At 55.9% G+C, this 23,247-nt stretch overlaps 2 protein-coding genes across 2 annotated transcripts in view; one reads left to right on the top strand and one right to left on the bottom strand.

Annotated features, from left to right (window-relative positions):
• LOC107303203 (diacylglycerol kinase delta) overlaps positions 1-15,743 on the top strand; it is a 25,198-nt gene extending 9,455 nt beyond the window's left edge. The window contains exons 2-29 of the mRNA XM_029282937.1: positions 3,353-3,463; positions 3,872-3,952; positions 4,413-4,517; positions 4,681-4,813; positions 4,943-5,049; positions 5,161-5,286; positions 5,753-5,855; positions 6,436-6,598; positions 6,837-6,945; positions 7,486-7,625; positions 7,819-7,900; positions 7,990-8,081; positions 8,579-8,678; positions 8,908-9,136; positions 9,571-9,672; positions 9,882-9,981; positions 10,954-11,061; positions 11,457-11,553; positions 11,737-11,844; positions 12,103-12,216; positions 12,312-12,446; positions 12,671-12,837; positions 13,321-13,441; positions 13,593-13,679; positions 13,781-13,900; positions 14,226-14,349; positions 15,140-15,270; positions 15,669-15,743. Coding sequence (XP_029138770.1) covers positions 3,353-3,463; positions 3,872-3,952; positions 4,413-4,517; positions 4,681-4,813; positions 4,943-5,049; positions 5,161-5,286; positions 5,753-5,855; positions 6,436-6,598; positions 6,837-6,945; positions 7,486-7,625; positions 7,819-7,900; positions 7,990-8,081; positions 8,579-8,678; positions 8,908-9,136; positions 9,571-9,672; positions 9,882-9,981; positions 10,954-11,061; positions 11,457-11,553; positions 11,737-11,844; positions 12,103-12,216; positions 12,312-12,446; positions 12,671-12,837; positions 13,321-13,441; positions 13,593-13,679; positions 13,781-13,900; positions 14,226-14,349; positions 15,140-15,270; positions 15,669-15,743 — 3,270 coding nt within the window. The remainder of the gene's footprint in view (positions 1-3,352; positions 3,464-3,871; positions 3,953-4,412; positions 4,518-4,680; positions 4,814-4,942; positions 5,050-5,160; positions 5,287-5,752; positions 5,856-6,435; positions 6,599-6,836; positions 6,946-7,485; positions 7,626-7,818; positions 7,901-7,989; positions 8,082-8,578; positions 8,679-8,907; positions 9,137-9,570; positions 9,673-9,881; positions 9,982-10,953; positions 11,062-11,456; positions 11,554-11,736; positions 11,845-12,102; positions 12,217-12,311; positions 12,447-12,670; positions 12,838-13,320; positions 13,442-13,592; positions 13,680-13,780; positions 13,901-14,225; positions 14,350-15,139; positions 15,271-15,668) is intronic.
• A 2,541-nt stretch (positions 15,744-18,284) lies between these two features.
• CCNB3 (cyclin B3) lies at positions 18,285-22,640 on the bottom strand. Its single transcript, XM_015832487.1, has 11 exons — positions 22,541-22,640; positions 22,195-22,278; positions 21,894-22,012; positions 21,436-21,553; positions 21,006-21,104; positions 20,691-20,783; positions 20,307-20,444; positions 19,535-19,690; positions 19,192-19,341; positions 18,753-18,883; positions 18,285-18,434 (listed from the first exon to the last, which is right to left on the bottom strand). The coding sequence occupies exons 1-11, from the start codon at positions 22,628-22,630 to the stop codon at positions 18,365-18,367; spliced, it is 1,248 nt and encodes a 415-aa protein (XP_015687973.1). The 5' UTR covers positions 22,631-22,640; the 3' UTR covers positions 18,285-18,364.
• Between the last annotated feature and the right edge of the window lie 607 nt (positions 22,641-23,247).

Genomic DNA, 23,247 nt, shown 5'->3' on the forward strand with positions numbered 1-23,247 from the left:
ATATATATATATATATATATATATATATATATATATATATATATATATATATATATATATATATATATATATATATATATATATATATATATATATATATATATATATATATATTTATTTATTTATTTATTTAACAAATTTATATACAGCAGGGCTTTTCAACCTTTTCACCCATTGTACCATTTTTAGGATATGGCAATATCCAAGTACCACCAGTCGCCTAGCAAAAAATGACCAAAAACAAAAACAAAACAAGGAAAAAAGTGATGAAGTACAGGTAGTCCTCGACTTAGAACAGTTCGCTTAGTGACTGTTTGAAGTTACAATGGCACTGAAAAAAGTGCCCCCCAAGCCACAGCCGAGCAAGACACCTGCCTGCCCGCCCGGCGGTGCTCTTCCTCCTGTCCAAGGTTTTCATTGTTGTGAGCATTTCTGTTGAGGATTGGCAGCAGAGGTGGGGTGGGGGGGTGTTTGGTTTTTATTCCCCCTGTCTGCTGCATGGTTGCAGCAGGTTTTGATCACTTCACATGACCCTGGGACACTGTGACCGTCATAAATATGAATCAGTTCCCAAGCATCTGAATGTAAATCACAAGACCCTGGAGATGCTGCAACATTCCAGCTGATCGGCGCTTCTTCTGGGCTCAGCAGAAGCACCAGGATCACTGCCGAGCTTCAGCTGGAGCCTGGCGCTGATCCTGGCGCTTCCGCTGAGCCCTGACAGCCCTGCAGCTCCAGCCGTCTCTCGCTCGGGCTTGTGCGGTGCTGCCACCGGTTCAGCTCATTCCCCTCCCCCGCTACCACTTTTCTAGGATGGTCACGTACCACCTACCAGGTGCCAATGTACCACAGGTGGTACCCGTACCACTGGTTGAAAAGCCTTGATATACAGTAGCTGCCCAACTCTCCTGTTGGTGACTCAGGTATGGATGCTGCTTAGAAACGAGTTAAGCTCCCTGGCTGTTGCTTTCTTGGTTTTATTCTCTCGATCAGGTTTTGTGGTGTGTATGATTGTTCTGAAGTTTGATGATTTAGCATGTTGTATGCCCTTCTGGAGTGCCCATTTTGAAAGAGGGCATAGAAATGTTTCTAAAAGTATCGTACAAACACTCTTCCAAAGATGTTGAGAAACCTTTCTGCCTCTGTTGCACAGAGCTTTGGAGAAGAAGCTTCAGGAACAAAGCAAAAGAGCCCAAAAAAACCTTGCACTGGCCAGCAGTTCTGCTGCTGCATTTATTTGGCTTGTTCTTTGTCAGACGTGCCCACGGGCTGCCTGGGCCAGGGTCCCGGGTTAGAAGTTGGCGCAGGTGCCAATAGCAGCCTCGTGCGGCCACTGTCTGCTTGCTGATGGCAGACAAGCTGCCACAGGGCTGTCAGCTGCCAAAAGAATGGGCTGTGGGCTCCTGTGCCTGGTCAGCGTCTCCAGGGCACTTAGTGGAGAGTGCTGGCTTTGGGGGGGGGCTTCTCTGCTTTCCAGCAGAAGGATGGAAGCAGATAGGAACTCCTTGGAGTCCAGTCTGGTGCGTGAGGGAGAGGCGCACTCCCCGATGTCCTTCCTTCACCAGGTTGAAGGCATGGGGGCCCACGGGGGACTTGGGTGTGCACAGTTGCTGGCTCTCTTGCTGGGTTGGGCTGGGCCATCCTTGCCAATCCAGCCGGGGTTCCTCACCCTTTTCTTTGTGCTGCTACAGCTGGCCGGCGGCCCCCAGCCCAGACTCTGGCGCATGACAAAGTAACGGCAGCCGTGGTAGGCCCCCTGTAGACTGTCAATGCTGTCTGCGTTTCTGGCCATCCAGGCTCCCCAACGAGCGGGACTTGCTGTGGAAAGAACAGGTTCTTTGCCCAAAGGTCCTGTTAGACTTAATCCTCCTTTTTCTGGCCTGGTCCTTCACAGGTGCACCCCGGTGCAAGAAGGAGCAGCCCCAAGTTTGCCCTTAGGGGATGAAGAATAATGCTCAAGACTCCTTGTTCAGAAGAGGCCTTGCCAGGTGGGGTGCAGAGATCAGTTGGCCCCACAGGGTCTCTGGAGTCCTGAATGCAGCAGCCGGCTGAGTGGAGCCCCTTGTCCTGTCAGGTTAGCTCAGGCAGTGCCTGGGCCCCAGAGCCCCCGGTTCAGCTGTGTCTTTTTCCAGAACAAACCACGGTCAGAAGTATATTTGTGGCTGGCTGTTAGTTGATCAACATCCCCCTTCACTGGGGGAGGAGCAGCTTAGATCAGGTTTTGTTCTGCCTCTTGCTTACCTGTCAGTCATAATGACAGCCAGCAGGAAAAGCTCTTGTGTGGCAAACTGGGAGCCACTTTTGCAAGCAGAACCAAATCAGCTGAGCGTATGCTTTGGTTCCTGGTTTGGGGGGGGCAGATTCTTGAAAGATGCGGTTGAATGTGGACAGATTGATCTGCTCTCCTGGGAACCCCAGGGGAACTGTTGGGCAAGAGAGGACACAACTCGGGGGGGATGCTTTTGTTGGAAGAAGAAAAAGAAATCCATGATGGGTTCTCCCACCCACGGTGGTGCTGAGCCATTTGGGGACAGAGGAAACACAAGAATGCTCTTGAGCTACCAAGTAGCAGAATGAGTGTTTCAGCCTTCCTCAGCGGGCATTCTCTGGCTGCCCTGGATTGCGCCTCTCAGCCAGGGTGGCCCAAAGGCAGATGACTGAAGTTGAAGCTGTACTTGCCAAGACCGGAAGAGCATGGTGCAGCCCTCTCCGGGTTGAGGTTTTTGCGTCATGGGTCAAAAGTGCTCAGTAGCCCGCCTGGGCTCTCCCCGGGCAGAAGGTGCTCAGCTTCCTTCCCCAAGGGAGGATCAGGTTTTTCCGGTTCCTGTGGTGGAGCTTTTTGATCCCTCGGCATTGAGCTCTCCAATAAAAACTTACCTTTGTCCTCCTTGCCTTGGAGCGGCTGATCCCGAGGTGCCCTGCCCTCCTTTGCAGCGGTGGCAAGGGAGAGGTAGGAAGGAGTCCACCCAGCAAGGGCTGCAGGGGAGACCTGGCCTTGCCAGAGGGCAGGAGGGGGGTTGCCTTGGGGCAGGGGCAAGGTGAGGCCAGAGGCTACAGAGGAGAGGTGCCCAGCCTTCCTCCCTAGGCTGCACTTGGCAGGAGGACAGCCTCCCAACCTCTGCCCTGCCCTGCCCATATAGACATTACAAAGGCAACAGGTAATAGGAGTGGTTCAGGGTGCCTGCTCTGAAGAAGCCCAGATGCCGTGGGTGCCACTGTGGGAAGCTGTGGGGACCCGGAATGGCACTCACTCACTCATCGTGGCTGCTGCAATCCTGGCAGGAGGAGGCCATGTCTAAGTCTCCCAGAGAGGCTCTGATGCAAAGGAGCCATATTTTCAATCTCTTTGCAGAAGAGTGTGAAGGAGGGGCTCCTGCTGAAGCAGACAAGCTCTTTCCAGCGGTGGAAGAGAAGGTTCTTCAAGCTGCGTGGCCGGACCCTCTACTATGCCAAAGATTCCAAGGTGAGGATGGCAAAGTATGGAAGGACTGCCAGCTTCCGCCCAGGAGCCCTGGGCATTCCAGAGAGCCCATATTTTGACCTCTCCCCAAGAGCCAACGTGCTCCCTGCCTTGCTCTGTGCAGAGATACCCAGATCTGTGCAACAAGAACAAGGCTGGGGGGGAGCACTGAAATGGCCATGTGGAATGGGCAGCACAGATCTCTTTAGGAAACAGACTTGAAATCTGCTCTAAACAGCCACAGGACTCTCTTGAAAATCCTGCAGTTACCAAAGGGCTATAAGGGAGCTCTACCCATTTTCTTGATCTGATTCTGAGCCAAGATGTTCTTTGTGAAGTGAAAGGGAAGCTGCTTGAGCAGGGTGAGGGATTGTCTGGAGTTCAGGCTCCTTTTCCTCCTTGCTCTTCTAGTCACTGATCTTTGATGAAGTGGACCTGTCAGATGCCAGCGTGGCAGAAACCAGCACCAAGAACATCAACAATAGCTTTACGGTAAGTCTACCACACCAGCTGGCAGCCTTCCCAGTAGACTAGATGGGCTCAGAAACCTGACACTGGGCTTCCATTTGGCACACCCACAAGTCTCTTCTCCCTCCTTCCCCAACCCATCATCCTCTGACTCGGCTGGGATCCCTAGAGCACTTTCCCTGTTTCAGGCCCTACAGATCATACTAGCTCGCTCTGTCCTATATTCCCGCATCTGTCTTCTTTTCCTGAAGGCTGGGTAGGTAGGTGGCTGTTGGAAAGAATCAGAGATAGAACCCATGTTGAAAGCGTCAGCAGGCATCCTGTGTTACAAGTGACACAGAAACAGGCAGTGAGAACAACCTCCTCTCTGCCTGGAAACCGGAGAGCAAGCCGAGCTGGGCTGGCTGCCCAGGCAAAGCAGCCCCAGCCGAGATGGCTTCTGATGAATGTCAACTGTAGGACTTTTCTGCCTCCCTTCCCGTAGGTGATCACCCCATTCCGAAAACTCATTCTTTGTGCAGAGAACCGGAAGGAAATGGAGGACTGGATCGGGGCCCTGAAGTCTGTCCAGAAATGGGAAATCAATGAGGTGGTTGTGTGAGGGGGACCCTGTGGGGAGGGCCTGTGTGGGATATCTCGGATTTAAGCTCCCAATAAGTCGGGGGCAGATCAGGGTCCTGGAAGTAGCCCAGGCAGAGAGTGGGGATGCACTTTCTGTGGCTGCTGCCACCAATTGCCGTGCTCTGCTCCAGGCATCCCAATTCAACATGGAGCACTTCTCCGGCATGCACAACTGGTACGCCTGCTCCCACGCCCGACCCACCTTTTGCAACGTCTGCCGGGAGGCCCTGCCAGGCGTCACGTCCCACGGCCTCTCCTGTGAAGGTAGGTCCTTCTCCCCGGCAGAGGGGGACAGTCATGAGGAGGCCGGCCACAAGGGCAGGGGCGGCCCTGCCTTTCCTTCTCCAGTAGCAGCTCCTCTTCCCTCAGGGCGACTCTTGTCTTCTCTCGCAGTGTGCAAGTTCAAGGCCCACAAACGCTGCGCAGTGAGAGCTACCAACAGCTGCAAGTGGACCACACTGGCCTCCATTGGCAATGACATCATTGAGGACGAAGACGGGGTCAGTCTGGAGCTTTCTTGGGCAGCAGATTTGCCTGCCAGCCCCCCCACTTACCTCCCACAAGGGAGGGAGTGGGATGTGCAGACAGAAGCCTGCCCCTTCTTGTTGCAGGTGGCCATGCCCCACCAGTGGCTGGAGGGGAACCTTCCGGTGGGTGCCCGCTGTGCTGTGTGTGACAAGACGTCTGGCAGTGTCCGAAGGCTGCAGGACTGGCGCTGTCTCTGGTGCAAGGCTGTTGTAAGCACCGCCCCCCCCTTCCCTAAACTCCTGGCCTTTTCTGACCCAACCTCTGCCTCCCATAGGTGCTGGTCAAGAGGAAGAGCAGAAGGGGGCGACAGAGCCTGATTCCCCCAGATATAAGAATGGGATTCCACTTACATGGGTGGGGGCAGGGGGGGGGACAGAAGGACGCTGAGCTCTTTGCTAAAGAGAGAAATGGGGGTTGCTTGGGCTTCCAGAGGGGACCCAGCCCATTTTGACTGATCAGCAGGGCTGGAGAAGAAGAGAGCAGGCCGGCTATTCCAGGGTTGCCTGGAAGTCTTCGCTCTGCAGAAGGGGTCCCTGGGAGAGGCCTGCAGGAGCCCTTGGGCTCTTCTGTTCAGCACTTGGGGGCCAGGAGCCTGCATGGCTTGAAGGCCAAGTCCACAGCTCCCCATCTTTTTCTGGGGGAAATTTGCTCAGGGGTTCCTCTGCCCCCCTCCAGGTTCACAGCGCTTGCAGAGACCAGCTGGGCAAGAAGTGCCCCCTGGGCCAGTACAAGGTCTCCATCATCCCCCCCACTGCCCTCAACAGTATTGACTCCGATGGTAAGAGGGGCGGCTGGGAGCAGCCTGGGGTCCCCTCATCCAGTTGGGAATCCTGGCAGTCGCAGTCCTGGCCCCCTCAGAATGGAATCGGGCCCCAGAGAGCCACCCGAGGCCCAGCAGCGTGTCATGCGCATGGGGCCTTTGGGTCTTGAGGGGGGCTGTAGGCGCTGGTCCCTTCCCTGGGCAGGGATGGCATCAGAGCAGTGTGCCCATTTCATCTACAGAGGGTCTTAGAGTACCCTCTGCTGGGGATGCCCTAATTTGTAAAAGATTGTAGATTGTTGTTGCTTTCTGGCTTGTCAAACGTTTGCCATCCTTCCTTCCTTGTGGTTCTCTTGCCCTCTGCTAAAGCAGAGGCTTCTGTTACTCAGAAGAGTAGCCCAGCTATTGGGGGCTTTTTTCCCAGTTTGGGGTGCCTTCCTAAATCTCAGGTGATGCTCTCACGCATCCCCAATCTATGCGAGCAATAATTGTGCCTGTCCTGGTTGGCTAGGATACTTGGCAACGCCAAGAGAGGTGGGGGAGGGGGCAGCGGGGTTCCAGGCTGCGGCAAGCACAGCTTTTTCTTCCCCTGTGCCAGGATTCTGGAAGGCCACCTGCCCCTCCAGCTGCTCCAGCCCCCTTCTGGCTTTTGTCAACTCCAAGAGTGGGGATAACCAGGGGGTGAAATTTCTGCGCAAGTTCAAGCAGTTCCTCAATCCAGCCCAAGTGTTTGATCTCATGAACGGTGGGCCACACCTCGGGTAAGGGTCCCGATTCCTCAGCCACCCACTATCCTTGCTCAGGTGGTGGCAGAGGGAGCCCAAGAGTTGAGGTTCTCCAACCAAGTTCTGAGCAATTTTGACTTGGGGGGGGGAACACACGTCCTTTCCTTGCAGCAGGCCCCATTTTGCCTGCCTGCTGGAAGAATAGCTGGTACGTCACTGCCCACTGCCAACTTCTGTTTCTTCTTCTTCTTCTTCTTCTTCTTCTTTCGGCCAGGCTGCGGCTCTTTCAGAAGTTCTCCACTTTTCGGATCTTGGTGTGTGGTGGAGACGGCAGTGTTGGCTGGGTCCTGTCGGAAATTGACTCATTGGGACTGCACAAGCAGGTGAAGGCCGGCCCCCCAAAGCCCAGCCAGATCAAGAGTTAGGCAGCAAACTTGGCTTCTTGGGGTTTTTTCTCGGTATCTAGAGTGGCTGTGTGCATGTGCACACACACAAATGCCTGAATTCAAATCAGGAGGAGAAAACTTGTGACTGAGATTTGTGTGTGCAGAAACAGGCAGCAAATAAGAAATTTTGGTAGTCTTGGAGGGTTTGAGCTCAAGACAGCTTTGCATACAATTTGTGTAATTGTTGATACTTGTGAGGAGGAGACACAAGAGAAGCAGGAGGGAAAAATGATGCCCACCCCCAGCCTGCCTTTTTGGCGTCCATAAAATGTTTGCTGCAGAAGATGCATTGGCTTGAAGGTGCCACCAGCCCCTTTGCCTTTGCCTTGTGGAGATGCATGTCTGGAGAACTGGGGAGTGGCAGGCCTTGGGGAGTTCAAGAAGAATTGAGAGTGCCCAGTTTCCCCAAGGCCTGGGATGAAGCTGCATGCCATTTCAGCCATGCCAACCCCACCCATCACCCCTGTGTTTCTGCAGTGCCAGCTTGGTGTCCTGCCCCTGGGCACCGGGAATGACTTGGCCCGGGTGCTGGGCTGGGGCAGCCTCTGCGATGATGATACACAGTTGCTGCAGGTTCTGGAAAAGTTGGAGCGCGCCACCACAAAAATGTTGGACCGGTAAGGAGGGGTTCAGTCACAACCCTCCCCCAAAAGGAGGGCCCAGGGCTGAATGATGCAGGGAGAGGCCAAGAAGGACATTTAGCTCCTGTCTTGGGGGTAGGACAGGCTCTGCCATTTCAGCCCTGAGGACCCTCCCGTGTCCACGTGTCTGGGGGAGAAGCACTGCAGACCCCCTTCGCTTCCCTTGCAGGTGGAGCGTCCTGACCTACGAGGCCCCTAAGCAGTCACCCCCAGTCCTCGAGGAAGACGAGAGCGAGAATCCCACCATCCAGGTTGGCAGGAGGAGGGGGTGCCTTGTCCTTGCCTGGGCCCTTCTGAGGGAGTGGCCTGGGGGACAGTGGTGTGGGCTCTCTTCCCTTAGGCTCAGATTTCTCACTACGCTGACTCGGTGGCCCTCCACCTGGCGAAGATCTTGGAGTCCGACAAACACTCGGTGGTGATCTCCTCGGCAAAGTAAGGGAGACGTTCTTCAGTCTGGGGCGGGGCAAATCCACAATAGTTTGCAAGTCGTAAGAACCTTTGCACAATTCCTGCCAGCCCTCCCAAACCCCATTGCAGATTTGGCCTTGTTGTCTTGAGGTGGTCAAGAACTTTCCTCTGCGGTGAGAATTGCAGAATGAAGCCATTTGCTTTTCTTCCCTACATTTAAATAGAATTCTGCTATTTTTCCCACACCTCTGAGCTTCTGTGAGTGTACATTAATACGCACTTTCTATGTACCCACTGAGAGTGCGTCCCACGTTATATGTAGATTTTATCTCCATATATCCTGCAGCTCTCATCGGTTTAACTTTGCAATTAAGAATTTTAAAGTATAACAGATAAAGTTTAAATGTTCTGAGTTCCCCCTGCAGGGTGCCCTCCACCAAGCAGAAGCTCCCCTCAGCTGCTTGTTCAAGGGCCCGGCTGAGTTGCTTGAGAGTTGCAACCTTGGTTTCTCTTTCTCCCAGATTCCTGTGCGGGACTGTGAATGACTTTGTAGCTGATGTGGGAAAAGCTTACGGACAGGCAGCTGACAACAAGCAGGAAGCGGCCATCATGGCTGGCAAGGCAAGGGGCTGCTCAGAGCGTCTAGAGCAGTGTTGGCGAGCTGGGGGGGGGGAGGATTACAAGAGCGTTGATGAGAAAATGCTGGGAACAGAGCCAGAGGTCTGCTGGGCACCCCTTCTTTTGTGCTTGTGGGGGGCGATATCCCGACCTTCCCCGCTTGGGCCAGGCCAGGGGGGTAGTGAAGCTGCAGGCATAGCCTGCACAGCTGACCCCCCCTGCCCACTTCCAGTGTGCCACGCTGAGTGAGAAACTGGACTCGCTGGTCCGTGAACTGAACGAGGAGTCACAGGCCATCATGGTACCGGAAGGCAGCTCTGCAGCCCCTGAGGCCAAGGAGCAGAGCATTGTCCAGCCCAGCCCTCGGCCTCCTCGCATCTTCAAGTCCAAGGAGCAGCTCATGCTAAGGGCCAACAGCCTCAAGAAGGCGCTGCGCCAGATCATCGACCAAGCAGAGAAAGGTGAGCTGCAGCCCTGCCTCTGTGGCAGCAGGGAAACAGATGGAGATGCAAGGCTGGACTAGTACCAAGACTGGCGCTGGTGGGCCAACAGCCCAGATGTGCCAGAGGGCTATGATTCTGCTGGATGTGAAGGGTAGGCAGGCAGGACATCAAGAATGGCCTCCCCAACAGAACCTCGGTGGGCATCATCTGCTGGGTCCCAAGGCCCCTGTGGCTGGCTGTGGCGGAGGGACTGCTGCTTCTAGTGCCAGCTGCTGCCGCTGCTACTGTAGTACTTTCCGTCCTTTCATTACAGATAGTTTTGCTACTTGTGGAGCAAATAGTCCTTTTAAAATCCCCTTTGATGTGCTGATTGTGGAGACCAGGGCACTGTAGGGCAGAGCAAGTCCCTCTTTAGAGTAAGCTGGACTTGTGCTTGTATTTCCTCCTGCCAGCGGTGGACGAGCAGAACAAGCAGACCCAGACCTACCGGAGCCTCTCGGGGGCCAGTAAGAAGGACAGTGGTGAGGACTTCAATAAGGAGATGGAAGCACCGAGTAAGTCTCTGGGATGGCTGGCTGAGGCTGTGAGGGAGGGAGCGCAGGGCCAGACCCTGGAGGGAGGGAGGGAGAGTGTCCATTGCCTCTGCTCAGGTTAGGCAATGCTCAGATGCTCCATCCTGAGTGGGTTTGGAGTGGCAGGGAGCTAGGCTGAGGCCAGCCACCTCTCCTGAGCTGCTCAGACTCTCTGGCTGGGTCTCTTCCAGAGTCCCGCCGCGATACGGTCATCTCTACCACTTCCTCCCTCTTCCTGGATCAACCTGAGCGTTTCACCCCTACCCCTTTCTCCGAGGACCCCGATGCTGTGTGAGTGGCCTCTGGATGAGTGGAGCAAGGGCCGCGTCAGAGACTTCTCCAGCCTGCATACAGCAGGAGAGCCATTCGGTGTTGCAAGAATTGCTGGCTATTGAGAGAAAAGGTTTCTCTGCTCTTCCCTACATGTGGCATTTAAAAATGCCAAATGGGCCTGGCAAATAGTCAGTCCAGCAAACACATTTTAAACTGATGCCCCATGTCCATCTTATAGAGCAGCAGAATAAAACAGTCCCATGGGCCTGAATAAGCTCTGGTAGAGAAGAGCGGCACAGCCGGAGGATCCTGGCTTTATCGCCTGCTTCAGGCACCCAAGGGGGTATCCTGTTGTGCATCCAGAAGAAGGCTGAATTTCCCAAAGCTCACACTTTTTTGTCAGATTGGCCTCAACAAGGCACTGCCAGAGTGGGCTTTGCATGTTCTCACAGTTGGTATGTTCACTTTTGCCATGTGCTGGGGATATTTGCATTGGAAACTCCCTGGTTTCATCTGGTTCACACAGGAGGCAGAACAGCCCCAAGAAGAAGGCTGTCCATCTCCTTGCTGGCCAGACCTGCTTCAGCAAATTCCCTCCCACCAGAAAAGGCTTGGACACTCTCCTCCACTTCCAGTGACCTTGAAAAGCTTGGCCCACCTCAGTCTATTAACATCCTTCAAGGAGACAGATAAACAGGTCTCTGGAAATCAGCCAGGGCTTCATTTAATTTTAGCCTGCTTTGGGAGACTGGAAGAAGGCACAGTCGCATCAATCAGGGGTCTGATCTTACAGCCATCTAGCCCCCCCCCCTCAATCCTTCTGCATTTCGGTGCCTCTTGCACTGCTGTCCAAATGCTCTTGCCCATCTCCCTGCTGTGCTCAGAAACTGAGAAAACAGACCCACTATTTGTATTCTGATGCTGTATTCCTGGTTCTGCTTCAGTGCTTGTTGCTGAACTATTTCCTTTCCCTCCATCTGCTGGTTCCAGACAATTTTCTGAAAAGTGCGTCATGAATAACTATTTTGGCATTGGCCTGGATGCAAAGATCTCGCTGGAATTCAACAACAAGAGGGATGAGCACCCAAAGAAGTGCAGGTAAGTCTGAATGCTGCCGAAGGCAGAAGTCCAGAGTCCCCCGAAATGGAACCCTCCTTGTCCAGCTTCAAAACTCTTTCTCCTGCCCGGTCTGTGTGCACGTGTGTCCAGAGAGACTGTAACTGCTTTTGATAGCTGACTGGCTAACTGCTTGACTCTGGAGGGAAAAACCCATTTAATTCTCTGCTGGGGTTCAGGGGGAGGAGGGGGAGGAGTTGGCTAGGAGCAGATTAAACCTAGCAGGCCCGAGGAAAGCCAAGCAGGGGGACACTCTTTTGGGCAGGGCACCCACGCTGCAAGAGGCTTTAAGAGTCTGGGAATCACGGCGGTGGGCAGGCTGCCCTGTCATGCTGGAAGAAAACAGAAAGACACCCACTGTTTGGTTGCCTTTGCAGCAGCCGCACCAAAAATATGATGTGGTACGGGGTCCTGGGAACGAAGGAGCTGCTGCAGCGGACCTACAAGAACCTGGAGCAACGGGTCCAACTTGAGGTACTGCAAAGGTGGCTGCCCTTCCTGCCTGAAGGAGGATGGCTGTCCAAGCACCAGAGTCTGCGCCTGCTGATAGGCGCCTCCTGCCAAGAGAAGGGGGCTGCTTGGAGCTCTCTCCAGGCACTCAGGCCTCCATGTGCCCTCAGAAGCAGATGCTCAGCGCTTCTCTCCACTCTCTTCCAGTGCGACGGGGTTCCCATTTCCTTGCCCAGCCTGCAGGGCATTGCCGTGCTTAACATTCCCAGCTACGCAGGAGGCATCAACTTCTGGGGCGGCACCAAGGAAGACAGTGTGAGTTTCTGGCACTGAGCACCTGCCTCTTGGTCACAGATGCCATGAACGGGTTCCTGATGCTTTTCCTGGTGTTTGTGGAGGGCCGGGGGAGACTGGCTTCACTGCCACTATTGTTAAGAAGCACAACAAACTTCTTGACTTACTTGGCTGAGAACTGCATAGACTCAGGTAGTCTGCATTTTAACGTGGGTAGAACCGCACTGAGGGGAGCATCCCAGGGTTTGGCTCAATGAAGCTTGGCCTTCTCCCTGCCAGAATTTTGGAGCTCCCTCCTTCGACGACAAGAAGCTTGAAGTGGTGGCTGTTTTTGGGAGCATCCAGATGGCGGTCTCTCGGGTCATCAATCTGCAGCACCACCGCATTGCCCAGGTAAGGCAGGGCCTGTGCAGGACCCATTGCCTGAGCCGCCCGTGGCTCTTCCACGAGGAGGTCAAGTGTCTCCCGTTGCCTCCTTTCCTCCCCAGTGCCGGATGGTGAAAATCACGATTCGGGGAGATGAAGGGGTCCCAGTGCAAGTGGACGGAGAGGCCTGGATTCAGCCTCCTGGCGTGATCAAGATCCAGCACAAGAACCGTGCCCAGATGCTAACGAGGGACAGGGTGAGTAACCCATTGCAAGTTGGGGGTGGTCCCATGGGAATCTGGCAGCAGCTAAAAGTTTTGAGGTGTTGGCTAAAAGGGAGAGCAAGTCCTGTGGCCTCTGAGCATCTTAGCTCATTGGCCAAGTTTAGAACTGCCAGCATCCTGGCCAGTGTGAGACAGGCTTCTGCACTCAGGGCCCCAGCCTTGCTCTTGTCAGCCATGGCCAACTTGTGTCCCTTCAGGCCTTTGAGAGCACCCTGAAATCGTGGGAAGACAAGCAAAAGGGGGAGGTCTACCGAGCCCCATCCCGGCCACGGCTCAGCTCCCAGCAGTCCATGGAGTACCTGATGGAGGAGGAGGCAGCCCAGATGCAGCAGCTGGTCCGAGCCACCGAAACGCTCATTAGCAGGTGCCAAACACGCCAGACCCTGCAAAGTCTGCCCTGGAAGCCTTCGCTGGTCATGGGAAGCTGCTTCCCAGCAGGGCAGAAACGTGTGGCCTGTGCTTGTGGGAGATGCCTTCATGACTGATGCTGTCTCTGTTCCCCACCAGGGGTGACTGGGAGGCCTTGGGGAGCCTCTGTGGGCCCAGTGCTCTTTCAGCCTAGCCTCCTTCATGAGGTCTTAGAAGAATTGGGGGAGCAGGAGGAGGGAGTCCTGCATAGCTCCTGGCAGAAGGACGTTCACATTAAGCCACTTTGTTCTACACTCGTGTTTTCGTTCTTGATAAATGCATGATGTGTGGACTTCCAACTCCCAGAATTTGCTTTCTCTTGCAATCAGTAGAGACAATCCAGCTGCACAAGTTTACAAAGTATGGGGGGGGGGGGTGATACCTTGCCATTGGCTTTGCCACCTCTGTGGCTGAGAGGCCATTTCCCTCTCCCTTGCAGAATCCGAGAGGCCGCCAAGTCCCGTAAAGGCATGGAGCAGGAGTTGGCACATGCCGTGAATAGCAGCTCACTGGCCCTGAGCGAGGTCCTGGCCTGCAAGAGCAGCAGTGGGGCTCCAGAGGTGAGTGTCGGGAGCTGTCCCAAGTGGGAAGGACCCACTTGCAGGGCTGGGGATGCTCCCTGGGTGTCTCTCCCTTCAGCCCTGGCTGCTGGTGGCATGCCTTTCCCTGTCAGCCCCTGCTGACTCCTTTCTTTCCTGCCGGGGGCTGCAGCTGGTTAGCCGGAGCACAGCTATGGAGGTGTCTGTCAGTGTGAAGGCCTTGTACGCTGAAACCCAGGCTTTCCTGGAAGGAAAGCAGGTGAGTGCAGAGCAGAGGCCACTGGACATGCCCGTGTGCCCCACACATCCCTTGCCCTCTCTTGGGGCAAAGGCAGCCCTTCTCAGTAGCCTTTCTCACAGCAGCTGGATTCGCCCCAGCAAGAGGATGTCCTCCACCAGGCCCTGGACACCGTCAGCCAGGAGCTGCAGAAGTTCTCTGACCTCCACTGGATGGCCCCCGTCTTGAGCTTAGTTGAGGAGGTGGGCACATGTGCAGGTGGGGATGGCTTCTCAGAAAGCCTGTGGCTGCTTTTCCAGGCAGAAACAGATGGCTGCCTTGGAAGGAGGCCTCCGGAGTCCCCAGGCAGGCCAGCTTTTGGCCGGCCTGTTGGAGGCTCCAGAGTGGGAAGGCTGGGCGACAGAGGTGCTGGGTGTCCAAGCCAGCCAGCAGGGAAGGCAGCCGAATCATATTGGCCATTGCCACCGCCTCCCTTCTGTCGGCTGCCATGCCCTGGCAAAGTCCTGGGAAGGGAGGCAGAAAATGGAGGGTCCCAGCTCTGCTAGCAGCAGTTTCTCCTCCTCGCAGGTAGTGGGCCAGGAGGCTCCTGGGAGCAGCAACAAGGGCAGCCTGAAGCTACGGATCAATCTTGCAAAGCCCAAGAAGGAGAAGGAGAAGCTCCAGAAGCAGAGATCTGGCGGGGCCACCCCAGGTAACCTGGTGACCTTCCCAGAACCCAGAAGGGCAGGATGTGACACCTCAGCATCTGGATAAAGGAGCACTGGGGAGGGCCAGGTAGCTCACTCCACATGATGGTGCAGCATCCCCATAACTGGGGTGGGGGTGGGGTGGGAAGCAGTTGGTGGCCTGGGTGCTGCTTCCCCAGAGCAAGGCAGAGCCCATCTAGAGGGGTGCAGATGCCCAAGGCCAGAAGTGCTGGAGTTCCTGCCCAGGGTAGGTGTCACATCAGGCTACAAGAACTGCCTCCCCGTGCAGAGGAAGAACCTGAGACTAGATTTGGGGAGCATCTGTCTGCTTTGGGGAAGGGGTGACGCTTCCCCAAGGAAGCCGAGGAAGCCCACTCCCCCATGGGGGAGCAGCCCCTTTGATCCCTCTGCCAGGGCACATTCACACAGGAGGCTGTGAACCAGCTTTCCTACATTTGCCCAAGCACCAGACCTATCGACGAATCCTGGGGGGGCTGAGCCTGTACTGCACACGGCTTCAAGGGAGGCTGGCTAGTGGCAAGTGGGTTCAGCATGTTGGGTGAACAGAGCCTCACCTGGCTGTCCTTTTCTCACACTCAAGTCTGCTTCCCCCTCCCCAGCTTCCTGCTGTTCTTCCCTTGCGTCCCCCTGCCTGAGCTTTCTTCTGACTATGCTGCTATGTGCCTGCCTCTGCCTTCACCCCCTTCCTTCCTTCCTTCCTTCCTTCCTTCCTTCCTTCCTTCCTTCCTTCCTTCCTTCCCCAACCAACCATCCTGTAATTTTCCTTTTTGCCAGTGGACAGTTGGGGTCCAGCGGAGGTGGCCGCCTGGCTGGAAGTGCTTGATTTAGGGGAATACAAAGAGCTTTTCATGCGCCATGACATCCAGGGCTCTGAGCTGATCCTGTTGGAGAGGAGAGACCTGAAGGTACGCCATGCAGTCTTGCCTGCGGGGGGGGGGAGAGGAGGAGAGGGGGTGCCACTGCTCCTGCTTGCCTGTCGCAGGGCCAAGCTGCCCCCACTTGCTGCCTGCCCCTCCACAAAGGCACAAGGAGGGGCTGCAGATCAGCCCTCTGGGTGGGAGAAGGGGCAGGCTTCTTATACCCCAGCCATTCCTTGAATGGGAGGGGCCCTGTGGGAGCTTGGCATAAGGATGGCTACAGAACAAACCAGGTGGGGCTCTGCAGTTGACCCCCTGCCTTGCATGGAGCATCTAGTGGTGCAAAAGGATCATTGAAGAGCTGGGAGGGGAAGGGCCCACTGAATGGGGAGGCGGTTCGGTGCTTCCCTGAGTGGCGCTCTTCTCTTCTCTCCCCCCCCCTGCAGGAACTTGGGATATCAAAAGTGGGCCATGTGAAGAGGATCCTCCAGGGAATTAAGGACCCTGCCGGGCAGCAGTAGAGAAGGTCCTCTGAGGGAGATGGCTAGGTGGCCATCATCCATCTTCACTGTGTCCACCAGAGTTGCCAGGCCTCGCCAGCACCGGGCTGAGGTCTTCTTGTGCGGACCACTGGAGTTTACATTTCCACATTTGCCAAAGATGGTGGCCTGGCTGTGCTCGCCCTTCCTGGCCTCCACGTCTCCCAGGCCCCCCACATGGCAGCTACTGTGGTCACCTTCCTAAGCTTGAACTGTGCTTCTTTCCACGCATGCCATTGTTCCCCGGAACCCAAGGGTGGGGGGTCTTAAGCGATTCTCTTTCATCACGTCACACCCAGTGGATGTGCCGCACTTGGTTTTGTGCCAGGGCCGGGGAGGCTGATGGCAACTGGCTGGAGTGCTATCTGGGGTGCCTCCAACACCCTCTTCTTGACATGCCAGTTTCAGAGTTGGGCAAGGGAAGCCTTCTTAACTAGCAATAGTCGCCCAAGCAGTTCTGCTTTTCCAGTTTGTCCACGGTAGCAACGGTGCCCTTGAGCAAGAGCAAAAGGCCTCTGCCTTTGCTGCTGACCCCCTGCCCAACTGGTCCTTTCCCCCACGCTTCTGGCAGTGGCCCCCTCTGGTGTCTGCCCTCCTTTTTTGGATGGCCACGGAGCTCCTTGCAGTTGTTTTAAATAAAACTTTTTCTCACTGGTCCCTGAAGCCTCCCTGGTGGCATCCATGCTGCAGTTCAGCAGGCGGATAATTCCAGATCCAGTTTTCTTTCCTGATCCAAAGTCACTAAACTTTCAGCTTCTAAAGCATTCCTTGTGAGGCAGATACTCAAATGAGACACCCCTCACGTTACTGATAGGGAACCCTGGGAAAGCAGGAAGCCTTTTGAAGGCTGCAGTCGGTGCTGCGCCTCCCACACGCACAGCAGACTGGGCCCCGTGGGGCCAGCTTAGCCTGCTCTTGCACCCCTCTCTCCAACTCTTGTTCTCCCTCTACATCTTTGGCACATTGATCTAGAGTGTTGGAAAGCGTTAAAAATGTACATACCTTGGAAAGATATTTATTTAAAGAGTAATATATACCATAATTTATTTTTCACCTATGTTGCGCAAATGCACTTTGGAATCTGTCTGTAGGGCCTGGAGCTTTCTGGAAGAGCCTCTCAGCCACTTTGGACCGCTCCAGTGTGGAGGGGCTTGGCTGGGCTGCGTCAGAGAAGCCATGCGCCAGCTGATTGGCCCAGTGTTTGACCAGCTCCTTAGACAGAGCTGCTGGGAGGGCTGCCTTGTCTCCACTGGAGGACCCCACTGGCACTTGGGCATGTGGCTGTCTTGGCTGAGACAGCAGCCAGCATACCTTGGACCTCCCAGCCTGGTTTCCAGCTCAGTGTTGGCAGACCCACTGTTGGCCCCGGAGGGCAGCTGCAGGGAGAGATCGCTTCTGCCGTGCCAAGTGGACCAGCAGCCAGTGGGGCCAGGTTTTCCCCATGTTAGGTATGTGTGCACAGCTGGGCAGGGCCCCTCTGCTGGGAGCTGGTTGTGATTGTGTCTCCATATGCAACAGCGATTTGTACTGAAAGTGTGCAAGGAGTGAAGACGTTGGCATACCCCTTTCTGCTGCAAATGAACCAACCAGCTTGGTTCTCGGTGCAAAGCAGCTGGTCTCTTCAGCTCACAGGCACGGAAAGGAGGAACGCCCAAGGAAAGCAGCAGGTTTGCGATTTGCCAAGCAGATGGGAAGAGATGCCACCATGGGGGATTTGCCTGCAGTTGCCTAGAGGCCCAGAATGATGGGCAGCTGCCCACAAAGGAAGTCAGGAGAAGAAGAAAGCCTTAAGTCGCCACCTGGTAGAATCTCCGCCCCAATAAAGATGGGGCAATGGGACAACTGCGCCCCCCCTCCAACTGTGCCCCCCTCCAGCTTGGAGTCCCTCTCCAGCTGCACATCCTTTGGCTACTGCATCATCTGGGAGTTACCCAGTGCAGCCTAGCAAAGGGGGGGGGCTGCTTTCAGATGTCCATTTAACCCCCTCCGTGCATTTTGGCTGCTCTTCCCGATAGCCTGACAGGGAGGGAGAGACTGGAGCCACTCTGAGGCAGTCGAGTGGGCAGTCAGTTTGCCTGAGTATGCAGGATGGAAGTTGGAAAAATAAGTCAATGTGAAATGCTGGTCTTTAAATTGGGGGAAAGACCCTGGACTGTGGTCCCAAATGTCAGGCATCATGGTGACAAAATAAATCTCAACTTGGATTTGATCTTGGAATAATGTTGTCTTCTCTTCCACATTCCCTGGGTGTGCCTATGTGTGTGAACACGGAGGTAGGGAATGCCCCCCTGGGCAGTGCTCTGGGGCTGGCGTCTACTTGCGGCCTCAGGCCGAGACCCTCCGCCCGAGCCAGGCCAGTGACACGCAGGCCTTGCCCAGCAAAGGAAGGGGCTCTTGGGGTGCCCATTGAAGGCAGACGGTTTGCGCTCACATTCTTTTATTGAAAGCTTGTTATTTTCTTCACACAATTCTCTCCCCACAACAGTTTTCCTTTTTTTCCTTCATCATTAAAAAACAATTATTTACAGGCTTCAAAGGCTGAACATCTATTTACAGGGTAGGTTGGCTGCAGCGTCCAGGCAGGGCAAATCCTGGCCCCGGGGCTAGCTCCACAAAGCGCCCTCCAGCGCCTGCATGCTCACTGGCTCCGTCTTGGCCACCTCGAAGAAGACCCTGTAAGCAGAGGCCGGAGGGCATCAGCAGACGAGAGTGGAGGGCAGGAGGTCAACGCCCCCAGGAGAAAAGGAGAGGCCAAGTGCTCCCCCTCCCCATTCAGCCTTGTTGGCTTCACCCAGTTGTAAAAGACAGGTTGAGGCGGAAGACCAGCTCCACCTTCCCAGGAAGACCCAACTGCAGCTCGGGGTTGGGCGGATAGATTGCTTATCAGATGCTGACACCTTCCCCCAAATCCAGCCTTTCTGAACTGGGGGGCAGAACCTCTCTTCCCCTGCCCCACTATCAGAAGAGGGAGGGCCCAGAGGAAGCACTCACCGATGGGAGTATTTGTTGCGCACGGCCCTGAGCCGGTCATCCTGGCCGCAAATCAGCAGGTAGTTGAGCCTCCTGACCAGAGGGAGAAGGTCCGGCACTTGGTAGCCACTGTAATACTCCAACGTTGGGCTCTGCCAAGACATAAGGGAAGAGTTGCACTGGGGCGAGGGGCGTCTGGCAGGCACAGGAGGGGAACCATCCCCAGACACGGCTCCCCTTTCTCACTTGCCCAGTTTGGGCCCTAATCCTTATTTCTTTCTGCTTCCTCCGCCTCCCCCAGGAGTCACCTGCCCTCTCTGCCACCATCAGAGCCACAAAGCGAAAGCAGCTCCCTTCCCTTCTGCTGGGCATGGCTCTGCCTGTTTCCTCCTCCCTGCACACATCTCTCCTTTGGTGACATGACACCCATGGCTCCAAGTGGGGGGAGGGCGATCCTCACCCATCCACTGAGGTTCTTCATCTTGAGAGCCAGCAGGAGGCAGCTGGCAGCCAGGCGGGAAGCCCCCTCCTGCACAAAGGTGTAGTCCTGCAGGGTCAGCTCACAGAGGAAACGGGCCAAGGTCAGGGTCTCCATTGTAGCCCGGGCACACTGGAGGGAACAGGTCTGTGAGCAAGGCACGGAGGGGCCCCCCAAGAAGCACCTGGTGCCCCTCTGCCCATTTCTCTCTGCCCAGCAGGTGCGGGGCTCTCTCTTAGCCAGCTAAGCAAAGGGCAGCTTCTGATGCCCACAAGCAGATCCCTTTTTCTGCTTCGGCCTCCCAGGCCCATCATCCCCATCTGACCTTGGCAAAACGCCGCAGGAAGCGATAGGCAATGGGGATGTTGACGTCAAAGTGGAGGGTCTGCAGAATGCTCATCTCCATGGCCAGCAGCTCCTCCCGCTGGTAGGCATCATCGCAGATGTACAGGAAGTCATCCACGCAGGGGGGGCAGCGCTCCTGCAGAGAGGAAGCTCTAGCAGAAGATCGGGAGCTGCCCGGGAAGGGGGTTGTTTGGTCTTTTCAAAAGGGTTTGCCACCTTCCCTGGGAGGAAACCCCTGGCACTGGCCCAGCCCATTTAATTCCTTCCTGGCTGATTTTTTTTTGGGGGGGGGGAATTTGGGGTCAGGAGTGCCTGGAGGTTGCGCCCAGGAGGACAACGCACTAGGCGGTGGCTTTCAAATGCTCTGTAGTCAGGACCCACTAAACTAATGTCCAGAAAACGCCATTAAACATACCGAAACACACACACCCCATATCCACCTTCAGAGCATTCCCTCCATCATTTTAAGAGGCATTGAAAAGTAACGGTTGCAGCAAAGAACAAAGGCCCAAAGTAAATATCTAGGATGTGGTAGCACCGAAGCAGGTACCCAGTTCAGACAGGCAGGTCTGGGGTGACTGGAGCAGACTCAGGGGGCTCCAGACCCCCTTGGATAATCTGCTCCAGAAGCTTGGAAAGGTGTCCTCTCCACGCTGGGCTTCTCAAGTAACATGGAAGCAAACACCTCTCCGCCACTCAAGGTCACCAAGCGAGGACAATGCCTCTCCTGACCCACTGCTATGGGGGCTCACCTCAAACTTGGAGGCAATGAGGATGGCGGTGGAGCCAATCAACTGCAGCTTGTCCCTCATGGCCCCCACCTTAACCAGGTAGTGGTCCATCAGCTTGACCGCCAAATAGAGGGTCTCGTGGGTGAGCTCAAAGTTCTCCTGCAGGTGCAAAGGGGTGTTGAGTCCAGCCTGCCGGCTGGAAGGCAACTTTGATGGCCAAACGTCTCCTCCCTCTCAAGGCCCAGAACCCCCTTTCAGGACACAGCAGGAGACCCTCGATCACCACAGAAGCAGCTCAAGGAGGCTGGAAGGGACTCCCGCCGAGTCACAACCACACAAACCCACCCCCACCCAGCCCTCCTCCTATAGGACCTCCCTCCCACCAAGGCTCTCGCCCACCCTCACCTGCACCTCCACCATCCAGTCCACCAGGATGGCCCGCATGTCCATGGTGATGTCAGGCTGGCTCTTCATGTAATCCGGGAGCAGGAAGCTCTTCTGAAAAAGGACAGTGTTGCTGAGGGAGGCTCCCCTCTCAGGGAGGGAAATCCCCCTGGAAGCAGCCCCAGGAGTGCCTCTGCTCAGAGGGTGAGAGGCCACAGTGGGCTTTCATGTCAACACTCCCTGCTCCGCCCTCTTCTCCGGACGGCCCAGTGGAACTGAATCCTGAATCTGGAGTGGCGGAGGAAGGGCAACCCTCCCCTGGGCATCGGCAGGCACCTCTCGCTCCTGCATGTACTCGAAGATGTCCTTGGCATACTCGGCATTGGCATAGGGGTCGTCCAGCTGCCCCTTGTCAATATCCTCAACTGGAGCCACCTGGACAAGAGAGACTTTTTAAAACATTGCCCTGCTTAGGGGTTGGGGGGGACGGAGGGCAGGAGCCACCTGGGCCCTAAAGTGGGGGGGGAGCCCTTGGCATGCAGCCTGTAATACCTGCTTTCCACAAGCGCCCACTCCCCCCCCCCATTTGCAGGGTCAGCCACAAGGCAAAGACCGAGTCTCAGGCTGTCAATGTAGCCCCAGGGCCTCCCAGAAATGATGCCCTGAGCCCCGTGTCCAAGGTGCCAGGACTGCTGGCCCACAAGGGAGCCATGTGCCCCAGAGGCAGGCCCTGCCAGAGGGAAACACAAATGCACTTCTTTCCTACCAGGCCTGCTGGTGCCACCACCACTACCAGTGGGTCAACCTGCTTCTCTCCGAGGCCACCATTGACCACATGGCTCAGCTTAGCCGGACTTTCCTCAGAGGGTGCTTTGTCCAGGGACCTGTAAGAGGCCAGCTGGGGTTAGAAATTGGGGCAGGCTGGAGACAATCTCCAGATTGGTAGGGCTCCTGAGGATCCCCGGCCTCCCCGCTTCAATTAACGACACCCTGGCACAGCCAAATTGAGCTCTGCCAAAGTTCAAGGTGAGAACTTTGGGGTTGCGTTCAGGCTGAGAACGGAATGGCAGCTGTGCCAGCACGGCTCTTGTTTAAAGAGGGCACTGATGTTGCCCTCCTTGCACAAATGCACCTTGAAGCCACCAGAAACCGAAAGATGCCATGGGGACACTGGCCCACTCAGGAAAGTCACATGGGCAGGGGAGGCAGCACCACAGCCCTCACTTCTTCAGGTTGATCTCATTCTTCTTGGCCACATTCAGCGCAGCGGATCCCTTGGAGGCCTTTTTGGGAATCATCTTCTCGGGCTCCTTCCTCCCCGCAAAGCCCTGGGCCTTGTGAGCCTGTAAGGGGAGACCCAGAGAAGCTGCTGAGCACTCCCCCAGACCAAGCGGGTGCTTGCTTGGAATTCACGTCCCAGAACTGCTGAGCGATCAAAGGCAGCAGGAGCAGCTGCCTTCACAGCTGGCAAGGGACAACCGCATGGCCAGCAGCCTGCGGTCAACACACAAGAACCCATTCTTACGTTGGTGATATCGCCAAAGGCTGATCGCTTCTTGGGTGCCCCCTGGGGTGACGAGGGGGATCGTTTTGCCTGAGAAATCTCCTCCTAGAATCAAAGAGGGAGGTCACTCCATGCAGTGTCTGGCTCTCCTCTGGTCATACTGGGGCGTCTGGAAAGCAGAGCCACCTGGCCTCTTCAGAGCACGAGGCCACCTGAGGCCAAAGGCAGATTTCCTCTAAAGAGGCGCCCTCCACGGAGTGACTGAATTGCTTTTGCAGGGCTGGAATTTCTGACCCAACACGCGCACACATACACACACACACGTATGCGGTTGGTGCGCCTGTTGTCTGGGGTGGACTCTGCTCACCTTGTCCGCTTGCACATTTTCCACCCCTGGTCCTCGGCCGAGACGGGCCTGCTTGCTACCCAAGCCCTTGGAGCTGCGCGCAGGGGGCATCGTTTCAGCTGAGGGCCTCCCGGCGCAGGGCTGCAGGAGGGAGGGAGAAACAGGCTGGGACAGGAAGCGCTGCTTCTCCCCGCGGGGCAGCTCTGGCAAGGAATTTCGCCCTCGCTTCTCCCGACGGGCCTCCCTACAGCTACTTCAGGGGGAGCTGGGACCCCCGCGGAGGAGCAGATGACGTCCGGACGCCTCCTCTCGGTGGGCCAAGGGAGGAGATCCAGGACCCGGCCTGACCACCCGAGGCCCAACCGCGTGGCGGTGCTCAGGGAGGCGAAGACGAAGGGCTCTCGCCGGCTGAAAGCGGCCCTTCTGGTCCCCCCCAGCAAAATTCACCTGGAGCTGAAGCCGCTGCGAAAACTCGCCGCCGCCGCCGCCGCCGCCGCCGCCGCTTTCTTCTTCTTCGCTGCAGAAAATGGGAATTTGAAAATTGCTACATTTGTAAAGAGCGGACGTCATTGGTCCCGCGGCAGCCAATCCCGGAGCAGGAGAGAATGCAGTTGCTAAGGGCGGGGCCCAAGGATTTTTAAAAAACGGACCTACGTAGCCAATGGGGAAGGGGAGGAGGCTAGCTCCGCCCCCCAAAGGGCGGGGTCCCCAGAGAACAGGAGAGAGGG

This window comes from Protobothrops mucrosquamatus, unplaced genomic scaffold (genome assembly GCF_001527695.2).
Source record: "Protobothrops mucrosquamatus isolate PMUCROS unplaced genomic scaffold, P.Mucros_1.0 scaffold4, whole genome shotgun sequence".
NCBI classification, from domain to species: domain Eukaryota; kingdom Metazoa; phylum Chordata; class Lepidosauria; order Squamata; family Viperidae; genus Protobothrops; species Protobothrops mucrosquamatus.

Coding starts and splice junctions, on each gene's coding strand:
- CCNB3 (XM_015832487.1), bottom strand. CDS start 22,630: ATGCCCCCTGCGCGCAGCTCCAAGGGCTTGGGTAGCAAGCAGGCCCGT. Junction 22,279..22,540: donor AAAATGTGCAAGCGGACAAG/GTGAGCAGAGTC, acceptor CTTTGATTCTAG/GAGGAGATTTCTCAGGCAAA. Junction 22,013..22,194: donor CCTTTGGCGATATCACCAAC/GTAAGAATGGGT, acceptor CTCCCCTTACAG/GCTCACAAGGCCCAGGGCTT.